General features: G+C 47.8%; 1 protein-coding gene across 1 annotated transcript in view; it reads right to left on the bottom strand.

The window, feature by feature from the left end:
- The window catches only part of itfg1 (integrin alpha FG-GAP repeat containing 1), an 83,043-nt gene that overhangs the window by 58,088 nt on the left and 1,625 nt on the right, over positions 1-23,330 (bottom strand). Inside the window, exons 6-8 of the mRNA XM_049030047.1 lie at positions 23,091-23,185; positions 8,461-8,507; positions 2,248-2,329 (exon numbers count right to left, since the gene is read on the bottom strand). Of these exons, the coding sequence (XP_048886004.1) occupies positions 2,248-2,329; positions 8,461-8,507; positions 23,091-23,185 (224 nt within the window). The remainder of the gene's footprint in view (positions 1-2,247; positions 2,330-8,460; positions 8,508-23,090; positions 23,186-23,330) is intronic.

Genomic DNA, 23,330 nt, shown 5'->3' with positions numbered 1-23,330 from the left:
TCTGGCTCCTGGTCTCGACAAAACCCATAAGTCACGAGCTGCACTAAGCTGGAATATACGGCTGTTCGGAAAGGGCTCGTATTCAAGGCTGATGCTTAAAGATGCAAAACCTGCACCCCTGAGCAACAGGGAAAAAAGCATTATGGTCTGGTGAGTCATCTCTCAGCCATGCTCCTACATCTGATTGGGTTTGCATTGGAGAAGGCTGGGGAGGGGGCGTCAAACGACAATGTCCGTTAGCACAGGCAGACTTATTACGGGAGTCTTCAGGTCTGATGGTCGCTCTACATGGTGCTTTAATGGCCAATGAATTTGAAGCTGTTTTAAAGGCACAGTGTACAATGCAAGTGCTGTTCCCCCATACTGATCCCATATCCTAAGATAATAATGCACCCCCCCCCACCCCCTGAAGACCACAGTAAGACCTGAACATTGGTTTCCTGAAAACCAGGACATCTCCCGTGGTCTCCCCTGTCACTAGATACTTTGAACCTTTATGGGATGTTCTAAACCAGAGAGTGTGAAATAGATCTGCACCTCCTCCACCCTTCACGGACCTGGAGGCTTTTCTTCTTCAAGAATGCTCCAATATCCCACCACACACAGTCCAGGACATGCATGACAGCATCTCTGAAGGCCTGAAGCTCCTCTGAAAGCAGAGGCTGCCTCGAACCCTTATTAGATCCTCGCTATTAATATCTCATTAGCTGCTCCTGCTATTATATTCTGTAATCAGATTCTATTATATCCTGTCCACTGGCTGCATACAGGTATGTGTGAGTAAATGTGGTTTTTAGTGTGTGTACACCCCTCCCCCCCAAAAAACTCAGGGGTCCTACGCAAATGCATGGACTGAGAGGTGGTAAACACCGGCACTGCATATGAGGCCAGGGAAAGACGGAACTCACCCTGACCCTGTGGTAACAGCCGAAGAAACAGGGATACAAGCCTCCTCAGACAGCCGACGAGCTCAGCGTGACAGAGTAAAGCCATTTTGTCTTTATTAAGTCCTAAAGAGGTACAGGTGGGTGTAATTACACAAAACCAACAGCGCTTTTGTGGGAACAACCTCTCATTTGCATAATGACCTGTTATGCCAGGGAATAATAATCGAGGATTTTTGCTGTTTGAACAATTCTATCAGGGTGATTTTCTCCTAATCTGGTCCGTCTCGCTCAGCTCTGGCCGATCTGGTAGGAGGCTGGACCTGATCGGAACCTGAGGGCCTCCTTCCCATGGTGCCAATCTCTCCCCCTCCACCCCACCCCCAAACCGTGCCCTAACCCCCGCCTCAGCCAGCCCTCTAGTTACTGTAATGCATCGACCCGAGCCACAGACACTGAGTAGATCGATACATCCAACCAACCTGAGAGTGGCTCCCCCCAAGAAAGCTGATGCCAACAGAAGTGCTGGCCGAAAAGGACACGAAAACAAGCTGGGGCCGATGAGGGAGGCGCAGCGGAGTGTGGACCAGTCCGGGGACGACAGAGGCGGACAGCAATTAAGCTCATCTGCTTCTCTCCCGCGGCTTCTCCTGAAGATCCCGACGTCGATACCGAAAAGCCTGCCCTGAAATGACTTGTGCTGTGCGACTCCTCCGTAAGAGTGCACCCAAAATACACACTCATTCAAGGTCTGATCTTCCCAACCCAGACCCGGAAAGGACTTCACTCATGACAGGAAAGTGAGCTGAGTGAGGAGTTGGTCCATGTAACGAAACTTAAAGAAGTAAACAAAAGTTTAAGTTACAAAAAAGAGGCCAATAGACATCTCATCTATTATTTAAATGACATAAAATGGTTTTGGAAGTTCTGTTTACTGAATTCCACATTGCCCTGCACGCTGAACAGCAAAACACCTGCGTACTACATTCCTAATGGCCACCCCTGTTTATAAAAATATCCCAGTGGGCTTCTGAAGCAGACTCGAGCACGACTCAGGCTTAGTAAAACCTCATGGGGAGGGGAGACAGGTGGGGCACGAAGTGCGGGAGTAATAACCGTTTCTGCAGGAAGCCGGAGACTAAGCCGAATCTCCGGTGTGTGTCGAGTAGGCCACATTTAAGGCTTTTTAATGACTTGTGCCTGTGCGACACCTGTCAGCCAATCGGGATCCTTGACCTGCTTCACCGTGAATACGGACACGCTCTTGCACAGATTCATTCACACACGCACACTGGGAAGTGACAGATGGAAAAGGGAGTTAAAAGTCTAAAATAATAAAGAAAACAGAGTAAGAGTGTCTCACCAAAGTCCACGAAAGCAGACTGGCCGACGACCTTCACGCCATCTGGGAGGCTGGTCTTCCAGCTTCTGGTGAAGTTTCCGTCCTGGAGGAGCACAAGGGGGACCTCAGCAAGGATGTCTCTACGCTGAGTGGCGCGATTAAGCCAGGAAACTAAAGTTAGTGCCCAGGACACACGCCGTCGTGCTATGGGTATAAAAACACCTTTAAGGCAGAAGAAGATAGAAATAAACCTTTTAAAATCCAATAGGAGGCACAGGCGCAGTTACAAAAACGTAAACACCTCTTCTTCTGTCACCAGGCTTTACCAAAAACAGCCCAGCGCCTCATCCTGGCGTGCCCGTCCCATTCATCTCGCGGGTAACAGATACGGTGCGGGAGCCTGGTTTAATCTAGCTGCTGATGCAGGCCGCGTGACTGCACCTGCCCTTCTGGGGGTGAGGATGCATGAAAGCTTTGATCGCACGGAATCGGGTTGAAAAATATATATTCAACACATGCAGGACTCTCCTTACACAAGTGTCTTTAATGGCACAATGTAACGGTGTCTAACATGTGCAATAACACAGAGACATTATTCCATCAGCCATCCATCCATCCACACATAACGGCTCATCCTGGGCAGGGTCATGACAAGCCTCGAGCCTGTAGAGGGCAGTATTGAGCACAAAAATGGAGATCACCCTGATAGGCATGTCAGTCCACTATAAGAATCACACTCATGCACACAAGCACGCACTAAGGACAACGCAGAGAAGCCGATTTACCCATTTGCTTGTCTTTGGACTGTTGGAGAAAACGCAAACCCCATGCACAGATACACACACACACACACACACACACGACTCCCCCCCCCTGCCCCCCTGCCCTTCAATATATAACCATTTCTGGCTAAGTGATTCGGAAAATATCTGCGAGCTGTCCTGATACAAGCTGCACACTCGGCCCGGATGCCAGCCCACGGGCATGTGAGCGTGTCACGGTGGGCGACGCTCCGGCCTGACAGGGACCAAACGGCGTCAGTTGGGAGGGTGAAATCCAGTGGGGGTCTAGGCCAGATAACCGGGGGCCCGGTGGCCAGCAGGCCATGGGGAAAACTACACTGATGTTACATCACATCTCTGCGATGAGAGGCGTCAAAGTCGGCAGTGTGTACAGCACACAAAGGCTGCCTGCCCTATTCAGTGAAACAGAACACCAGTAATGGTGGGTTATAAATAGCGGTGAATGAGCCCTCGACCCGCTTGGCCCAGTCCTCGCTGAACGCCGAGCTCTTCAGCGCTCCTTCTGATTACAGCAGGCCTGCGGTATCACAGACAGAGCGAGAAAGACCGCGGCACTCTCCGCAGGAATCGCAGCAGGCAGGGGCAACTCGAAGAGGCTTCCTCCGGCCCCCTCGGCGCCGAGTCACCCCCAGGCATGACCGAGCTTCACTAGCAGCTGTTCTGAGGAATGGGCTGGCCTTGAGGTCAGGCCCTTTACTAGCTGAGGGAGAAGCACTGCCAGCTGATCTACATCTATGGATTTTCCAGCAGATTTTAAGCTTGGAGGATGTTGGGTCAGGAATTAGAGTGGTAGTGAGGGGGTTGCGTCTGCTGATTGGTCCATATTGTTTGATGGAGAGGCGTGGCCCAGTGGCCAGGGGGTCGGGAAGGTGTCACGTTGGGTGATATGGGAGGTGGGGTTCCAGCAGCCAGGGGCGGTGTCATGTGGCATGAGTGAGTGGTGGGGTCCAGTGGATGGGGGTGTGACAGGAGAGGCGGGGCCCAGCAGGGGGGGAACGTCATGTTGGGTAGCAGAGGAGTCCTGGCATGATAGGTGGAGGCATCACGTCGTGTAACGGGGGGGGGGGGGGCACCATGGGGGAGGTGCTCCCGCTGACTTCAACATGCCACTACTGAGTTGCAAGCAGAAAACAGCAGGGGGGGAGGGCAAAGCTCAAATCAATTATCTAAGCCCGCGGGAGCCTGCGTGAGCGAGCAGCGAATCCAGCCCTGAAAATCCCCAGCTCAGTCATCTTCTGAGTGAGACGCTACTTAAAATATTTCTAACAAATGGAACGGTGGCTCACTGCTGACTGCTGATCAGCGATTACTGACGTGCGCCGATCGCCAAAGTATCAGGATGCTTATCTCGGGCACGGTAAATCTCCCCGTCCTCTTGGAAGGATCGGCTGTCGCGTGAGTCGGCATGGAGGGCCGCAAAGCGAAGGGAAGGGAAGAGCGCAGTGATGTCACAGAAGCCTTTCCGCACTCGATGGCTGGAAATCCCGACGGCACAGAGAGGCACAGAAACAGTGGAAAACTACGTGGAAGTTTTCTTTCCCTTTACATTCTTCCCTTTTAATGTTCTGGGACACTGAAGATTCCGGATTGATAGGTACCCTGGGTGGAAGTCGCCCTGAATCATCAATGGCATGTGTCTTATTGTGTGAAGGCAAGGAGGAAGAGCAAAGGCTGCGTGAATCTGTGCGTTCAAGGCACATTATAGGAGCCAATGCACACGCACATGCAAGCAGACATGTACCCCTGAGGGTCTCAATGGCTTTACATTTTTACTTGACAGTACCAGGGTTTCGGCTTAAACCTGGGCAAGGCAATGTCACCATCCGAGTGGGATTCCTCCTGGACAGAGCTTTCATTGGGCGAGTGTCAAACCCAACCCACCGACCTGCTGAAAGCTCATTCATACATTTCAAACATCTGAGAAACATTCAGCGAACTAGAGATTAAATAACATCCCTTCATTCTGAGATTCTCTCTCAACGAAAAAGGTCACATGATATTCCTTTTTCAAAAAAAGAAAAAAAAAAACCCACTCAATATGAATATTTATTTCACACTGTACAGGAATTAATATAGACTGACATTCAAAAGCAAACCACTGTAATTAAGAAAGTAAGCTGTGATACCATTTTCCCTTGTCTCGGAAATGTAGGTTAAATCATTTAGCACTAATTCAAAGCAAACAGTCCTGCTGAACTTTTGTTAAACTGGAATAGCTATGTCCCATTAAAAATAAATACTATGAATTACAAAAAATGTACATAAAATTTTATAATTATAAAATGATTAAATTATAAGCTAATTATTAATAATAAAAATTACACTCCCCAAACAGCAGTCTCTCACGTTTCACTATTACCATATTAACCACGGCAGTCTCTCATGTCTCACTATTACCGTATTAACCACAGGGCACATTTCCATATTTAACGTGTGACATAGCCTGTTAGTGACTGATCGACGGTCCTATCCCCTCTACCGAGGAACCGGAGGGAACACAGTGACGCTTTGGGATAACATGTCAGCCCTCGTCTGCTGTCAGGATGACACGTCCTGCCTGTCACACGCAACGGCTTGCTGTGATGTGTGCTTCTGGGAGGCTGTCTTGCGCTATCGCTATGTTAAAGCCTGGCTTACATGCCAACACTCGCACGCTTGTGAGTCCGACAGGATACAGAAATAGGGAAGACGGGCCTGAAGGCACAACGACGGGGTCAGACGAGTTATGAAAGCTCTGCTCCTGGGCCCCTGGATTCCTGGATGAGTGTCACCCTGTACCCGAGGGCCCTGAGAGACACCCGGATCTTTCAGTAAACAGATATGGAAGAAGAATCAACCCACAAAATATTTAACGGATGGTGCTCAACGTCAATGTGAAATGGAATTATAATGAGTTTGGCTGGCATCCTGTCCAGGGTGTACATAAACCTCTGCGCTGCCGCGGATAAGTTCCAGGTCCCTTACAACCTTGACCAACATAAGTGATTAGATGATGACTGGATGGATGGATGGATGGATGGATGGATGGGCAATGTATATGACTGACTTGTTTGTCCTCTACACGTCCTGTGATGAGACAGAAGGGGTAACCTCTGCCTCTCCACTTCCTCTTCCTGAGGAGCCCCAGGGGTAGGACAGCGCACCTGGGAACTGTCCTTCATATGCTGAGCATCAGGGCGTGGGGGGGAAGGGGGTCACAGAGTGAAGAACGGAGTGATTAACCCTCAGCGGTGGACGGGAAGACGGCCAAACGTCTCCGCGTCAAACTCAGGCGGATGGCAAAGCCTTAGACAAGCCCACTGCCATTTCTCTACTGTGCCTGGTACAGGAGGAATTCTGAACCATGTGACTTTTACCATGTGGCCTTAAAGGGACAGTAGCACGAGACTCCATCAAACACCGACACCAACCAGTCAACCAGCCAAACCCTATTCCAAGTCTAACCCCTTTTATCTGTACTGCAATATTCACTAGATGATCCAGCCTCATCCCCCAACCCCCCCCCCATTCCCGGCTCTCTCCAGGAACACATTTCCTAACAGAAGTTTCAACAAACTGAAAAATTAGGCTGGAAAAAACGAAATCAGGAGGGAGGCACAAACTTTCCTGCCTCTCCTGCTTATCTTGCCACCCTTCTGGTGCGGCGAGGGGGTCGGGGGGGGGCAATCGAGGAAGCCTGCTGACAACCAGCAGAGATTTACTGTGTCGCTCAACCCCCTCGCTAAAAACGCCGTTCTTAAACAGAAGCGGGGGCTCGCTGACAAAAGCTGAGTGTCCTTTGTGGGGTTTGGTTGGGGATTCAGCTCCGTTTTACTGGCCGTTCCTGTTGGATCGAAGACCTCGCATCGATCCATCATTGCCGGCCTGGTAAACAGACGGGGAAGCGGTGTTTCCATGGAGACCTGGTGACGCCCGCGTCTGATAAGAGCTCAGGATCAGAGACGCCGGCCTCCCTGCTCGCGTGGTACCGCCATGCGGCGGGAGGAACCGGCGTGGCCGCAGACTCCTGGATGAGCGATAAAGGCCCGCGGGCTTCTGCCCAATGGCGGCCCACACCGCCGGCCATTTTGGATTTAATCAAAGAATCCCGACTTCCATTAATCAGACCCTGGACGATTCTTCAGAGGGTTCGACAGACGAAAAAGAAACACAATTAAAAAAAGGGAGTGAGGAAGTGAGCGTCCCAGACTGTGTTTATGGGAAAGAGCACCTGCTATGACCAAGAAAGACGAGGCACTGGGATGTACTGGGGACACTACTGGAATTTCATTATATCGTACCTAACTGGAAAATGGGCATCAAGGTTTGGCTGCCTGTCCTAAACTGTCCCTGCCACACCCTGCACCTTAATAATATATCAGACTAATGACACATCGTAGAAATAATCTTTATGTCTTACACTTCCTGACTGGAGTTAACCTTGAGCCCAGAAGAGCTGAGATTCGGGAGTCTCTGTTTTCCCACAATTCAGTGCCGTATTATAAAAATGGAGGCTGACGCAGAGGCAGGATCAATCAAGGGGGCTTGGGGGGGTGGGGGGGAAGAGACAGGGCAACATAGGGGCTCAGAATTGCATGGCCCGCACAAACACTGACGTGGACGCAAGTACCGCACACACAGGAACCTTGAAGGGAGGGCTGTGCCATGCCGCATGTTAATTGAGCCACGGGGGCGCCGCATTTTTAAGTTTATGCACAACCCCCCCCTCCCCCCCCAGTGTGCGGATTAACGGCTGCCTGGGGATCCTCCCGGAACAATTATCAGTGTTTCCATTTAATGCGTTTTCAGTTCTGCAAATACATAATTGATTTCCATTTTCCCTGTGCTTAAGATTCGCATAGCAAACGCTATTTACATACGCCGAATAACAAGTTTTCAGGAACTCTGAGCACCGTTGGCACACATTTAAATATTAATTACCGGCAAAATCTCCAAACTGCTTTCCAAACCGTCCCGAAAGGCCGCATGAAAGTGAATGTGAACCATTTATAGGCATTCTGCTATAATCCAGTTTCCGAACACTTATCCCAGTTCGGGTCGTGTGGGGGGGGCATGGAGCTTGTACCAGGGATATTATTCCAGGAGGGTTTCCCTCAGGTACTTGTCCCACAGTCTAAAGATCCGCAGTTTGCCTAACTGGCATCACAAAATTACCCATAATGCATGGCTGCATGCATATGTGCCCTGCCATGGACTAGAATCCCAAACAGAGAGTACGCTGGCCTTGTGCCCTATGCTGCCTGTGATAGGCTTTAAACCCTCCCCCCCCCCCCCCCCCCCCGCAAGGAACCCAGACCAGAATAAGCAATTGGATAGAAGGATGGAAGGGTTTAAACAGAACTTTTTATATAAGGTACATATGGAACACTGCATGTCTCCAATGAGAATAAGCCTTGAGTGGCCGTTGATGAGGGGACAGATAGCAGCGTACCTCATTGATCCATGTCTCGAACCCATCCTCCACCGTGAGGAACAGATCTGCAAAACAAGAGGGGGAAAAAAAAACATTTAAATGACTGAACACACTGCCCACCCTGCAGGGACATCATTGCAGCAAATGAACAGAACTGAATGGCCTTTATTAGCAGGTAGCGTAATGAGTGGGTTCATTTTTACTGCGGAAATCCTGATGAGAGGTTTGCACTGGCCGTGGGGGGCAGCTCTCAGAAGGTCCCGTCTGAGTGCCAGCCTCATTCGGAAAGGCCATCGCCGATTAACACAATCTCAGCTAGTTACCGCCTTCTTCCAGCCCGATAACAGAAGTTTAATTTTAACTGATGCCCTCTCTTGAAGTTTTTCATAGGATTACAGTCTTGATGAGAGAACAAAAAACCGCATTATGTAATGTGTAGCTGGTATTTGTAAATTTGTTGTATAAAGAGTGAGCTGGATTTGATGGAAAGGGCAGAACAGTACAGCGAGTCTGTCAGAACACGCACAGGGCCAACGCCATCCTGTTCACTGATCACTTCATTAGTAGGACTACATTTTTATATGCAGTATTTCTTGGTGCATTCTGGGTAATTCTGCTTGCTGGCACGGTTGTTTCCTTAAACTAAGCCCTCTCCACGATGCAACAGCCCATCTGGAATGCACCGTGTACACAACCCGTGCCGGTGGCCAGCGACCACGCATTGGGGAGTGTTGAAGTAGATGGTAAGAGAACAAATTATGCTTTCACTCTCCACACTAACAGTCATCAGTCGCCCCGGAGACCGGCACCCTCGTACTAGCGACAAAGTCCCCCCCCCCCACACACTGCTGCCCGCTCTGGGGAGAGATGTTTCTCTCTGAATCGCCGACCTGCTCCCTGTTCCCTACCACTCTCATGGATTTTTGTCTGTTCACTGAATTCCGGCTCCATTCTGACCCTCATCACCTGTGACTCCTTGGCCATCATGCCCCCTGCTGTTGGAAATTTGCACGAGCACGCATGCTCGCACGCACACACACACACACCAACAGATGGGTTAAATGCAGAGGTGGAAAGTCCAGGTCCAGAAAGTAAAAATCCAGACCAAAAATTTGTGACAAACATTCGGTAGTGTACGTATAAAGAATCACAATCACCGCGTGCTCAACTGGTTGGTTGAAAGAAAACCTTGGTTTGGATTTATTCTTTCTGGACCTGAACTTTCCATCTCTGGTAAAATGTGTTTCAGTAGAGGGACATTCACGCCCAAGCATGAAGAAAGCACTCTTCACACAGCTACCCTGGCTCTGGGGTGGGGGGAGTTGCGTCCCTCCCGCTGCCCGGTAAGCTGCAGGCTCTGATTCCCCAACACATCACCGCAGAACGACACGGCGAATGTCACAACCTATTCCATAGATAACAAAGTCAATAAGATCGTTTTATTGTCCCTAACATTAGCAATAGGCCAATTAAAAGCACACTTGATAAAAAAAAGTTTGCCTCTTTCCTTTAATGAAATGAATGAATTTAAATAATCCTCAGCTCATCAGATGTGGGGCAGTTTAATTAACTTAATTGCCATGTCTTTATTTTTATGGTTCTGAATTCTCTTAAATCACATTTATTCCAATACGTTCATTAGTTCTATAACAAAACGTACATAACAAGACAGTTATAATCACTAATGAGAGTGAAGAGCTGAGTTGAAAACAAGTAGATGAGGATCCACAGAAATAACAAACCCAGGGAAGTCAGCATGTGAGCGGGACACTTATAAAACGGACACATCAGTGTCAGGTGGTCTTGGAAACTAGCGCATTGGTCTCTTGCCTCTTGTACGTCTCTTTGGACAAAAACAACTGGGTAGTTTGCGGCTTAGCAGTGTAGGACATTGAACTCAGGATTGGAAGTCTGCCGGCTCAAATCCCAATGTGAGCAGAGTGATGTCAGCAAAAGACCCTGGGTAATTCAGGTCCAGAGAGTAAAAGTCCAGACCAAGATTTTGTTTCAATCAACCAGTTGAGTACTCTGTGATTGAGACTCTTTATGCTCAACCGGTTGGTTGAAACAAAATCTTGGTCTGAATTTTTACTCTCCGGACCTGAACTCTGATCACCAACCCCCAACCTCTCCAGGGACTGTCTGACCCTGCTTTCCCAAACATATGTTGCTTTGGATAATAGTATCTGCCAAATAAGTAAAATGTAAATACAGTAAAATGTCTCTTGGAGGTTTTTGCCCAATATCTGCCTGACTATTAATTAATTAGTACAATTCCTCTGAAACAAAACACGGACAAAGCAAAAATACTGGATGCCTACAGATAAATCAGTAAGTATAACGAAATTAAGGAAGTGCATATAATTAACGAAGTGAGAGGTGCAACTTGCTGTTGAAGTGCTGGGATCTTAATTATATGAGCATGAGTTACAGCTACACTTGAGTATATGACCTTTTGAATTACTTCAGCAAATATTCCGTGGTAGGAACAAGAAAAACGTGCTGGGAGGCACGTCTGGCGGAGTGTTCCGGATAAAAGCACCTCCCAGGTAAATGATTAATATAACAGGTAATAACCACGGTGGCATGAACCACCCCATGTGCAAACATTACTGAGGTGTCACTGTGCAAAGGCAACACCATCGCCCCTAGTCTGTAAACTCCTGCATGAAGTGGTCGTTTCCTGAGCTTGGCATCCGGATAATTTCCAGGAAATGACCTTCTGCTTGTTTCATAAGATATTTGGCACCTGATGTGTTACCTACACATTATTACCTACACTGCCTTCATATTAAAAGCACTTCATTACAGATCAGATTAACACACTTCTCCTCCATCACCTGTGATTTCAAATTCTTGTGAATGGCAAGCTATTTACTCAAAATCACATCCAACATGGGACCCAAAAACCTAAAGCTTGGTGATTTTCTTTTCCTAGGTGACGGTGCTTGCTCGACCTTCCTGGCACTCAACCTCATCCAACTCGGGCCTTTGAGATCTAACCTCACTGGAAGAAAGATCAGGTCTGTCTCTGAGGCGTTCTGACAGGGCGGGTCGGTTCATCGCTTGCGACAGACGGAGCACCGCGAACGCTGAAGCGACACTTAGGATAAAGCGTTTTCAGACAGCTGACTAACACAGCCCATAAAGCAAAGAATATCCAGAGGTGTTGTTTGCAAAAGGGCTCAGCGATGTTTCAGACAGTGGCGAAAGGTCGTACGCTGACGAGCTGACTAGGAGCAGCGCTGTCACGCTGGCAGGATTCACAAAGACGGAGAGTTCCTACAGAAAGAAACGACACAGTGCCTCTCCGCTCTATCTATCCGATCGAGCCCATGCTAAGCAAGTGCGCTGGGCACATTAAGACGCTCTCCACTGCGAGCCCCCTGCTCTGCAAGCCGCCAGAGTCACGATCCTCCAAATGCTTCTTTCGAGAAATTCAATTAAGTCTAATGAGAACATTGGAATGAGACACGGACGGTGCCCCACCCCCCTCAAACCCACTGAAGAGGAGAACATCAGGGTCTAAGATGTGTCGACATGCTCCCCCGCTCCTCTGGGGAGGGTGGGGGGTAATCAGCCTCGCGAATTCGGTTACCCTGACTGCATCTCGAGCACTGTCAGCCACAGACACTCGCAGTCCTTCCGCGTTTCTGCATTCCTCCAGTCGGAGGTTAAGTACTCTGCTGAAATGTGCGACGTCAGGGACTTTCCGGAAACATCTTCTGCTCACAATTGCGCTTCTTTGAATGCTACCCCAATGTCTACATCCTGCTATTTAAGATGGCAATCCAGGACTAAGAGAAATCCAAGCCAGGCTCATCCTCCATAACTATACTGCCAATCAGAGGTGCTGACAGATGGCTTTTGAGGTCCAACGGATCCACGTCGTCCCACGACCGGCTCTGATTTATTCATCAGCTCATTCCCATCCCACTTTATTTTTAGCAGCTGTCGCTAAATGGTACCAGGCCGGGACGAGGCCTCAGCATCTATCGCACATCTTTCAGGTGATATTTTTCAAGGGAAGCGAAGGCAATTTTGGAAGAGGATCAATATTTGATTGAAAGAAGGTGCAGTGAGATATATTGCTTTTACTGAAGCGTATATATTAAAAGCAATACCATTAAAATTCAGATATATTGAAAATTTGAGGTATTATATGAGACTGGTGAGGTCGAAATAAAATTCTCGGTGATGCACTATGTATTGAATAAGCAGACAATCTTCATCTGACCCCCACCCCCAGTCTGCATTGGGGGCAGGGCCTTAACTAATAAGTGTGAGGAAATGTATTTCCACCCTGCGACTTTGCTTAGGGTTCATTCATTACTGGGGATCTGCTCAGTACTGAGAGCCAGTGCCAAAGGCTAGGAAATAACAAGCCATTCTGGCCGACAGGTGAGCGCCATAGGCTGCCAGCCGACATCATAATAGAGGGGCTGCCCTGACCCCGTATAATTGTGTTTTATCCCACTGTGAGTAACTCGCAATGCCCCTCACCAGCCTCCACGTGCCACCCAGGCACCAGGCTCCACTTCATGCGCATTCACCGAATTCACCTTCGTTTAATGAAAGCGATGATGATGATGATGACAGCGGCGATAAAGAATGCCCTCGCTTTGCGCGTGGAGTTAGCATGTGTTTGCATGGGTCTCTGCCGCAACCAAACGGCAAATGATTTTGTGAATTGTCCTCTCGATATCGAAAGGCAAGTTTGCGTGTTTTTGTGTATCAAGCCGTGGACTGGAATCCAGCCCAGAGTGCATCCCCCACTTGGTGGTTTGTGGAACAGGCCTCTGCGGCCCAGTACCGGATAAGTGGCAGAAAGATAAATAGTCGAATGGTTGGTATGATCACAACAATAACAGCAACAATAATAATAATAATAACCACCTGCCTATCTGGGTTTGTCTTTCTACGTCTATTTAATGGCCATGTCTATATTACTGAGCAAAGCTGAACTAAACATGGATAAACCAGCCTGTCAGTCAAATCGAAAGTTAACTACCATTCTGGGCTTGAGGGACACTTCAGTCATCTTAAAACAGTGATTACCTGCCATTTGCCAGTTTATTTTTCCCATGAGCCTCTTTGTCCTGAGTAAAGACTCACTTTCGAGGCATTAGAGCATTTTATAAACCTCTTTACAGGAGACACGCGCTTCTGGAGTCCCGATGCATATTTTATGAAGCGATTCAGGTTAAGCACCTTCCTGAAGGACACGGCGTTGGATCTGCCGGCGGGATCCTGGCGCGGGATTCTCTCTTTCCATGTAATTTCAGGACGTCTCGCATACCGACACATGCAGGCCACGCCGCAGCTGGGGCTGACCGGAGGAAAAACGCAGATGCCTGCGTTGCCTGTAGGAGGCGCTCTGGAAAATACAGACCCCGCCCCCGCGAGTCCGAGTCACTGCTAATGGAGTGGAAGCCTATGTACCACGCTTAGACTATGCTTTGGTTGTATTGTGTTAATACAGTACTGCAGTATTTTGGGGAGACTGATTTATTGAGTGAACCGTGGTATTTTGAAGCATTAGTGAAGTGTTACAAAATTAACCTAGGGTAGTGGTCCCCCGTGATAAAATTTGTCATGAGTTGTATTCCCTGGATTTCAAAACACAAGAACGGCATAGCTTTTGAAAAAAATGTCAAAATACTGTGCGCTGTGGTATAATGTCTGGACGGTATGAATTAGATAATGCTTGACTACTGGGTGACAACCATTTCTTCACATTTCCTCTTCTTTCGAGCATGAGTATATTATAATTCTTTTTTGCTTTCACTTATCACATATACTTTCTTTTGAGACATATATACAGTGTCTTGCTCAAGGGCCCAACAGAGACGGGACTGGTCTGCTAAGGATTCGATCTGATGACCTTTTGATCACAGGCACTGAGGTCTAACCAGCTGAGCCACATACTGCCTTTATTAGCTTAAAGACCAAACTTACCCCCCCCCCCCCCCCCCCATAACCAATCAGATTTCAGAGCTCATCTCCACACACCAAAATATGAACAAGTCCTGACATCCACCTCTAATGGTTGGCATTAGTGCCCATTGAACTGTGGCGTGCCGGGATTCGACCTGTCTCGCCCACCTCCGATTCCATCTCTCAGACGCCTCTTCCCATTTGTAGGGGGCGCTGCTGAAGGTTCATGCTCCGCTCCCTGAGAGTTTAATGGCTCAGAGGGGGACTGATTTGTTAGCCTATTATCCGGCCAACGGACTGTGCCTCCACCACCTGACGTGATCAGGCCAGTGACCTCAAACAGGGACAGATTAAACCTATGGACTCCTGCACTGGGTTTTTAATAGGGATGCACTGGTACCAATACTAATATTTGTACCGGGTCCGATACCATGCTCATGTACTCACACATTGCCCGTGCCTATACCTGCTACCAGATCATTAGCGAAATCATTTTCGAGCAAAAAAAAAGACAGAATGTGGTGTGGAAGTACTTCAAAGTTAACAATGAAAATGAGAGCACTGCGGACTGCAAATAGTACTCAACTGAACTATCAAGAGGAGGTATGAAAACAAATACATAGAACACTAGTAATATAATTAAACATCTAAAAACAAAACATAAATCAGCACTGGTAAATCAGGGGCATGGGGGGAATTTATTTTTCATCATTTATGCATTTTGTTTGGTTACTTTTGGTCAAGGATAGGGCTGGACAGGGATTAAGGTTGTCATTGCTGGGATTATGGTTGAGTCCCTACAAAGATATGAGTACAGGTCTGTGTGTGTGTGTGTGTGTGAGAGAGAGAACGAGAGAGAGAGAGAGAGAGAGAGAGAGAGAGAGAGAGAGAGAGGCAGGTTTGGCACTTAGCTGAAGTTTCCTCTCAGCCCCTTTCCCTGTACCCTCTAAAAATGTGTGGGGTGGTTTAGTTGCCATGGGAGACAGAGAAAAGCCCTTGACATTTACAGGAAAGCAGTGTGTCGTCACAGAGGCCACTCCCCCCACCCCAAAATGAGCATCCTCCAAACACTGTTAAGTGATCAATGCGTGCAGAAAGTTGCTCACTCACCTTCCTCTCCATCCAGTCAACCCCGGCTAGAAACCTCAATGTTTCACCTTTCTGCTATACTGAGCCCCAAGTTATATAGACATTACCGAGGTGCTTGGCGGGTTACCCGATTACCGTTCAGGATAGTGTTTTAACCAGGGCGATTCGAGTAACGTATCAGCCTTGAGAGCACCAGGCATCATCAGAGACCCAGCAATGTTGTTCATTAAAAGAAGCATCACCAAGAGAGTGGGGGGCAGGGTGCCACCCTGCAGGAAAGCCCAATAATGTCTGTTCATTATTACTGCCAGTAGGTGGCACCGTCATGGTCACTGAAGCGCTCTGGTCATGGGGAGCATAAGGAGAGACATCACTAAGGCTCCCCCCTCGTTCCATCTTCTTATCCACTTTCTGCCTCACTGAGGGACGCCCACATGGCAGCGCTCCTGCTGCCTGTACTCAGACAGCAGCTGTACATGATACCGCCTCCTGCCAGTGGTCCAAGGAGTAGCAGCGGGGGTCCGCAGAGGCACAAGCATGCAGTCGATACTGTAATCTGCTTTACATGATGCAAAAAATACCACGCCCCCCCCCCCAGCTCAGGAGAAGAAAAATATTTAAGGGTGACTACCCTTGCCAGGAATGAAATATTAACCCCCCCAGATCTCATTCACTTGTCAGTGTTTCTCAACACGTTTTTGCTCCCAGGTCCCAGCGAACAAAAATGTGGAGCTGGAAGGGAACAAATGGGAGGTGGGAGAGAGCAAAAACTGGACCGTCTGAGGGTCCCCAAGAACCGGGTTGAGAAATACTGATTCATATGATGAGACGTAGGGGGGAGGCCAGCTAATTTGGCCTCCCTGGTTTAAGAAAAATTGAAAACTTGGACTAGACTAAAAAAATTATGATCAAAGTGGCACCATTTTGGTGAGGTGAAACTCTCGCGCTCACATTTATTAATGCACTCTAGCCACCAAAGGCAGGTTTTACATACACTTATTCACACAAATCCGAGAGGTATCTCCATGCACACATCTGTCAGGAGGGCTGCGCGCGAAGAGGTGGATTAAAGCACCGATGAAGGGCAGGCACCACAGCAACCCACCATTTTTTTTTTAGCGACAGGACTTTCTCGATGCGTGCACAGAGGCGGTGTTTACCGCCACTCGTACTATGCATTTGAATGGGGCCCCCTGAGATTGGGGAGCCCCCTGCTGGTCACAAGCGGTCGCTAAACTAGAGCGTGTGGCGGAGCCCAGAAACATTAAGCCCGCCCCTGCATGCGCAGTTCCGGCCTGTAATAAGCTACAGACGGCAAACATGTGAAACGAAGAGAAGGTATCATAGGCGGTAAGATTTCATGGATGCTATGGACACCCCCCTGCCAGCATCCAAATCGTAGTGACATCGATTATTATAATTGAACCCTCCCCGTTAGCCTGCGGAGCTCATTAACACGGGGGCGACACGGTGAGCATTTCTGCCTTTTCTCAGAGCGCCGTTAATGCACACGAGTTTTAATTAGTTCTCTACTGGCGGAATTAAGTTCCCCACCATGCAAATGTGTCGAGCGGGGCCTGGGGGGGTGTAGCGACACAGGGCCCGGGCCCCAGCCTTCTCTAGTAAGGATTATCCGTCACCCAGTAATCCGTCACAAATATGTTTATATCATTTAATACAATATGTTATTTTTACCATACATCTATAATCTCATGCCAAGGGTTTGTCATCGCAGGCTATATAGATGCATATTCACGTGTCTGAAACGCATAGCATGTGAAACAGCTACCTGGATGATGCTTTTGTGGGTGGATAAGTATGTGCTCATGTACATTAACCTACAAAAAGCCCTAAAACACTGGGAGTTATGAATAACGAATGAGAGTTGACCTGGATGACTGGTTCGGTGCATAATACCGTAATGTGTCGCCGTTCTAGCCGGCGGATTCACTCAAGCTCTCTCGAGCGGCTTGTCTCACACGCGCTTTGGGAGTCTCTGTGCACTCTCTCGACAGGATGCCGGTGGAGACTTTGATTGGGCCACTCGACTGGGTTCAAAAGCCAAAACAGCGTTTTTAGAAAAGCGGGAGGGGAAAGAAACTAATGCAATTAAACACTCAAAGGCATATTCCGGTGTTCCACTTCATAGCAAATTACGAGAAGGCTTAAGGAATTTTTAGAAATGTCTGATTAGTATCTAATACTGGTGCATAGGCAGACCTCCTGAAAACGGAGAAAAATAACACTGTGCTGAAAGTTCAATTAAATAAGCAGTGGATTCATGCAGGTCTGACTTGTATTGGCCAAATCTGTGGCAGTATGATGTGAGGTTTTGGCAAAATGCCTTGGAAAACGACAATAATCAGATAAAGCCAACACTCTGACAGGAGGACGTCACGAAGACAAACCCAAACTCGACGTGCAGAACCCGCTCTTTAATCTGGAGGTAATCCTTCAATAAACTCCCATGCCGATAACCTCTTAATACGGCAGATCTGTTTGCTTAACGTTACTCTAACAATTTACTCATCTTTTCCAGGGAAAAAAAAGAGGTTGCCTAATTGGTTTCTGTGGGGAGTCTCGTGATGCCAGGTTGCTTAGCAACCCGCCGCACCACAGATTCGGTATTGCCACGCCTATTTGCGCATAATGACTTTGATAATTATTTGGTTATTACCACCTTTTTTAAACTGATCGCTTTGGCCTTAGGCCTGAAACGACAGCTTTGGCATGAGCATTATCCTGATGCAGCATGAGATACGTGTTCCCAGAGAGGCTCGATGCTGGTGGAAAAAATAAATAAATCGAGACGTCCCACTGGGTAATTTTCTGAGCTGGAATGGTATCAAAGCTCATTTCCATTTTAAGCACCGATTGGCCCTCCGTTTTAAGTTCTGCTGGCGTCAGCTTCAGCGCGGATCCCTCAAGCAGCATAACGCCTCGTCTACGCGGAGACGGGCCTATTAGAAGATCCCAACATCCGCCTGTTTACACCTTACCTAATTTGTCCTGGCTCGCCCCCATAACGAGCCGAGACACAAAGCCGACGTGACGTGAGGTTCACACTGGGAAGTGTAGGACGTTACCATAGAGACATGACCTTCCTACGGGATAAGAGCCGTAGAGGAGGACAAAGGGGATGGTCAAACGGAGAACGTAGATGAGACCCCGAGGACCAGAATTGTGATCTGGGAACCAAGGGCCACGGAGGTCTATGGGTGGACGCCATCCACTCCGCACGGAACAGCTCACAATTCCCTACCGGCGGCCAGATCTCCGTAAAGACCACAGACGGCTGAGAGGCGGATGCTATGTACTACTCCAGATCCCGCACAGGCTGAAGACTCAGAAGAGAAATTACACCCGCACCCTCCAACGTTATCCAAATTGGTTCATTAAATTCTCAGCAGAGAAGCTCCTGTGATACTAGTCTTGTTCTTCTCCCATTTGTCTTTTAACATGCGAACAGTAACAAGGAGTGGGAGCCCTTGAAGGAGAGAGAAAAAAAAGAAGAGAAAAATCTCACAGCTACTTGGCAGAAGACGACCACAATGAGAGCGGACATCTCGTCAGAGTTTATATCCCGCTACGGGAACTTAATAGCGTCGGCGCCTAAAATGCGATGGATGGAAACCAAAGGAACAAGAATAATTTAAAGAGGCCCAATTCGCAAGTGTTCTTTCACATGCCCCCACCCCCGCTCTGCTTTAAGGATCACTACCAATTGTCTTGCAGTGTCCCAGACAACAGGAGGTGGGTCATGTAGAGGAAACAAACTCTGATTTGCCTTCTGGCTACCCCCCCCCCCCCATCCTTTACCCAACAACTCTGCACACTAGACAGCTATAATTATGGGGTGGCATTTGGCTCTGCTAATCCACTGCAATTGCTCTCTGGCTGCAGAGATCCAGAAAGCTCTTTCTGTCATTACAGCCAATCAGCAGGAGGCGGGCTGAGGACCGTGGTGACAGGAAGCCATGCGAGTCATTTCCAAAGCCGCTGTTTGGTCAGAAAATGGTGCTATGGACGGCGTTCATCCACCGATAAAGAGGCAAAGAATAAGCCGTGAAAAGGCTCCAAAGAGAGCCAGCTTTCACATGCTTTCACGCCGCGTCTGTGTGCTTGTTAGTGTACATTTATTAAAAATAAATACAACACTACTCAGGAATCCTCAGTGAAAAGATGATTCGCTAAACGTCACAGCCCCTGTCGGGCGTCTGCTGTATTTTGCACAGATTCTCGCATCAGGCATGTAACTGGGACACCCATCAGCCATATTGACTCGCGTCAAACAGCACGACTTCCTGGGGAGGGGGGGGGGGGGGTGTTTTGGGAGGACATCAGTATGCGGGAGGCTTCGGATCAATCCTGCTTGTCCCAGCGTGGCCCGCGCCCGGCCTGCTGAAAAGGTCCACATGCCATCATCGCTTTTGTGAATTTTAATGTCCAGATCCATGAACAAGAGATGCTGCCCATGTGGGAGTAAAGCCCACATCCACTGCAGACTTAATAATTAATTAATACTGCACTTACACATCATGCCCCTGTAGGAAGGCACAAGGACCCCAGGCAGGTCCCACACAGATGCATTTTCATATCTAAGGACTTTGTTCTGCTGTTTTCTTTTTTTTATTTTTAAAAGGATGTTTTCATTTTTTAAGGCAAGATGTATTCATAGCCAGAGGGTACAGGAATAGTGACATGAAAATTACCCAGGGGATGAAATAGATTTATTTACTCAGTGGCTAAGAAAATAGGTAATGCTCTCTCAGCCGATGCAAAAAATCGTAGCGTTACAAACCAATCGAGAGCTTTAAAAAACATTATACGGAGATAAAGCGCTGTTCTGAACCAGCACGCATTTCACGGTATGCTAAGTACACCAAAGGCTGACACCACTAAGCCCCTCCCCCCAGCAAATAAATTATCTGATTTTTGACTCACTAAGCACACCATAATGGACAAATAATGAGGAGCCAAGTCTCTATAACAATCAGGCTAGATTTGGATACTGAGAAATCCTGGTCATACTCAATAGCTACAAGCTACAGGCTAAAATAACCAATATTTGGTTTGTGTAATGAAAGAAAAAATACAATATATTTGCAATCAAACAGTTTCTGAATTGTTTAATGGATAAGGGCTATCATGCAATAGTTAATTTGGAAATTTTAGCTGATATTGATAATGGATATTTCTTTCAGAGGGCTAATCAAATCCGAGGTGTTCAAAGACCTAACCCTAACCCTAACCCCACGCATTCCTCACGTCATCATGTATACAGGTAGTTTGGAGCAGGGACCCTGACGGTCCACATTTCTGCTCTCTATCCAATTCCCTGGGAGCTAGGAGGGAGACAAAACGTGGACCGTCCGAGGGTCCCTGAGGACTGGATTCAGAAAGACCAGCATCAAAATCAACATTAACTACACCACCTTTGCCGATGTGGAAAATCGATGCTGATTTTAAACTAAATTAAATGCGATTTAAAATACCAGCATAATAGCGTACAGATTGAATATTGACTAAACATCAGCTAAAATAGCATAATAGCAAATTGACTAAATATTGAATAAAATCTAAATATCGGTCGGCTATATCGATAAAGACTGACACATAGGACCGATGCTGATGTAATATCTAGATGGGATCCATCACAGGGTACGATCTCTCACACACATGCAGGGCAAACTAGAGGAACCACTGCTACTCTGGATTGTGCAGGGAAATTGGAAGACTCAGAAGAAACACAAGCAAAATGTCGGTGAACTCTCAAACTCCACACACAGGAACTGAATCCAAAGCCCTGCAGGTGTGGAGGCATAGTGCCAGTTCAAATCGACATGCCAAAGCACATGTGCAAGCCAATCGAGGATTAATCAACTTAACTGTGAAAATGCACTCCTAGGAAGACGCAGGAAGACTTCAGCCCTAACGACTCTGCACTTCTGTATAAACGTAAATTAGTGAATATCTCATTCAGAGTCTGAAGCTTGTCTCGTCTGGCAGGTCCGGATGTAACGCTTCATGTTTTTTCATATCTGCGAGCTGGAAGGGAGACTGAAGCATGCTGTGATAGACATCAGCTGTCTGCCAAAGAAAATGACATCACGGTATCAGCAAATATCCCCTGTGACAATGACACTAGGTACCCGAACTGAGAGCTGCCGGAAGCTGAGGGTTTTATTCTGATGTCCCACTGGGGATGGTGACCCTACAATGTTGTGGTGATGGAGCACATCTCGCTGTGTCTGTCAGTGCACCTTCCACACCACTGCCGGTGTACAGCTGTAATGATTTCCACCCAAAACCAACAACCACTAGGCAGGGCCTCTTCCACATCGTTTAAGCATTAGATTGAACTAATGATCCCGCCAATTTAACTAATTAATCCTCTATAAATTTGGCTTATTAGCAGTTTGAAGAGATGGAAAACCAGAATGTGTCTCAGCCTTATGGGGCACTAATCTTGAGTCCCTTGCCCATAGTAAAAAATTACAAAAAAGGCCTTTAGGGGAGTGTACCAATGCCCTTTGGAGGAGGCTTGGCAGACAGGGAGCAGACCAATGCCCTTCGGAGTAGGGATGGGGAGGGTGTGCCAATGCCGTTTGGAGGAGGCTTGGCGGACAGGGAGCGGATCAATGCCCTTTGGAGGAGGGCAGGAGGATGGGGAGGGTGGACCAATGCCCTTTGGAGGAGGAATGACGAACAGGGAGCGGAGCAATGCCCTTTGGAGGAGGCTTGGCGGACAGGGAGTGAACCAATGCCCTTTGGAGGAGAGCAGGAGGACGGTGAGGGTGGACCAATACCCTTCGGAGGGGGAATGGCAGACAGGGAGTGGACCAGTGCCCTGTGGAGGAGGGCCGGGGGATAGGGAGGGTGGACCAATGCCTTTTTGGTGGAGGACTGGTGGCCGGAGTGGGCGGACCAATTCCTTCTTGAAGGGGGACCAGCGTATAGGGAGCAGACTAAGGCCCTTCGGAGGAAGGCTGGCAAAAAGGGCGCGAACGAATGCAGCTACACCAGCAGACGGCTCACATAAATCATCCCCAGGGCTTTTACCCAAAGCATACGCTACACACACTAACGAGGGAGAGTGCGCAGCCAGACCGACTCACTAACACAGTCCATTACACAGCAAGACTCCTGCCTTCCGCTTGCCTTTTCAGAACCATAATGGATCAATGCCCTGTAGAGCTCTGCAGTTTATAATAAAGCTGTACAGCCTGTATACATTCAACACCAAATAAAGCAACTGTTCAGTCTTACGCATTATTACAAAACACCAAGAGCCTAAAACTCAAACCAACACTTGTTCCCTCTGTGATTTACGAGACATTTTCTGCGTTTCCCTTCTCCGGTCTGGCAGATAGCGCCACTCCCTTTCCCACTTCGACGTAAATTATCCAGCTGTACCACAAAATCCAGTCTCTCAAATTTATCCAATGAAAGCAATGTTTACAGCTTCTGGTACAGAGAACGAGGTACACAAAGCATTAAACCGCTTCTACAAGGGAGTCACTCTAAACAGAGCATCCCCATACCGAATCTCTGCCTAAACAAACAGTTTCCATTAAAATTAGCATATTTAGAAAGAACAGAATAATTTAAAATTCTCTTACCCGCTGTGAAGTCTTTGTTGAGGTCAATGAATGCATTGGAATGTGGGATGAACATTTTGATAGTTGATTTGAGGGCTGCCTCACATACTACTTTCCTGAATAGAGATCATATCATAATTATCAATTCCATACACTTGACACCACGAGCTCTTTTAATGCTATATATATATATATATATATCTAAACAGCTGAATTAGTTACAGTCACGCAAAAGGCATTTTCATAAATTTTCTGGTCCAA

This window comes from Brienomyrus brachyistius, chromosome 11, assembly GCF_023856365.1.
Source record: "Brienomyrus brachyistius isolate T26 chromosome 11, BBRACH_0.4, whole genome shotgun sequence".
Lineage (NCBI taxonomy): Eukaryota > Metazoa > Chordata > Actinopteri > Osteoglossiformes > Mormyridae > Brienomyrus > Brienomyrus brachyistius.
Note: the sequence above shows the minus strand (reverse complement) of the source record. Positions and strands in the feature narration are given on the sequence as shown.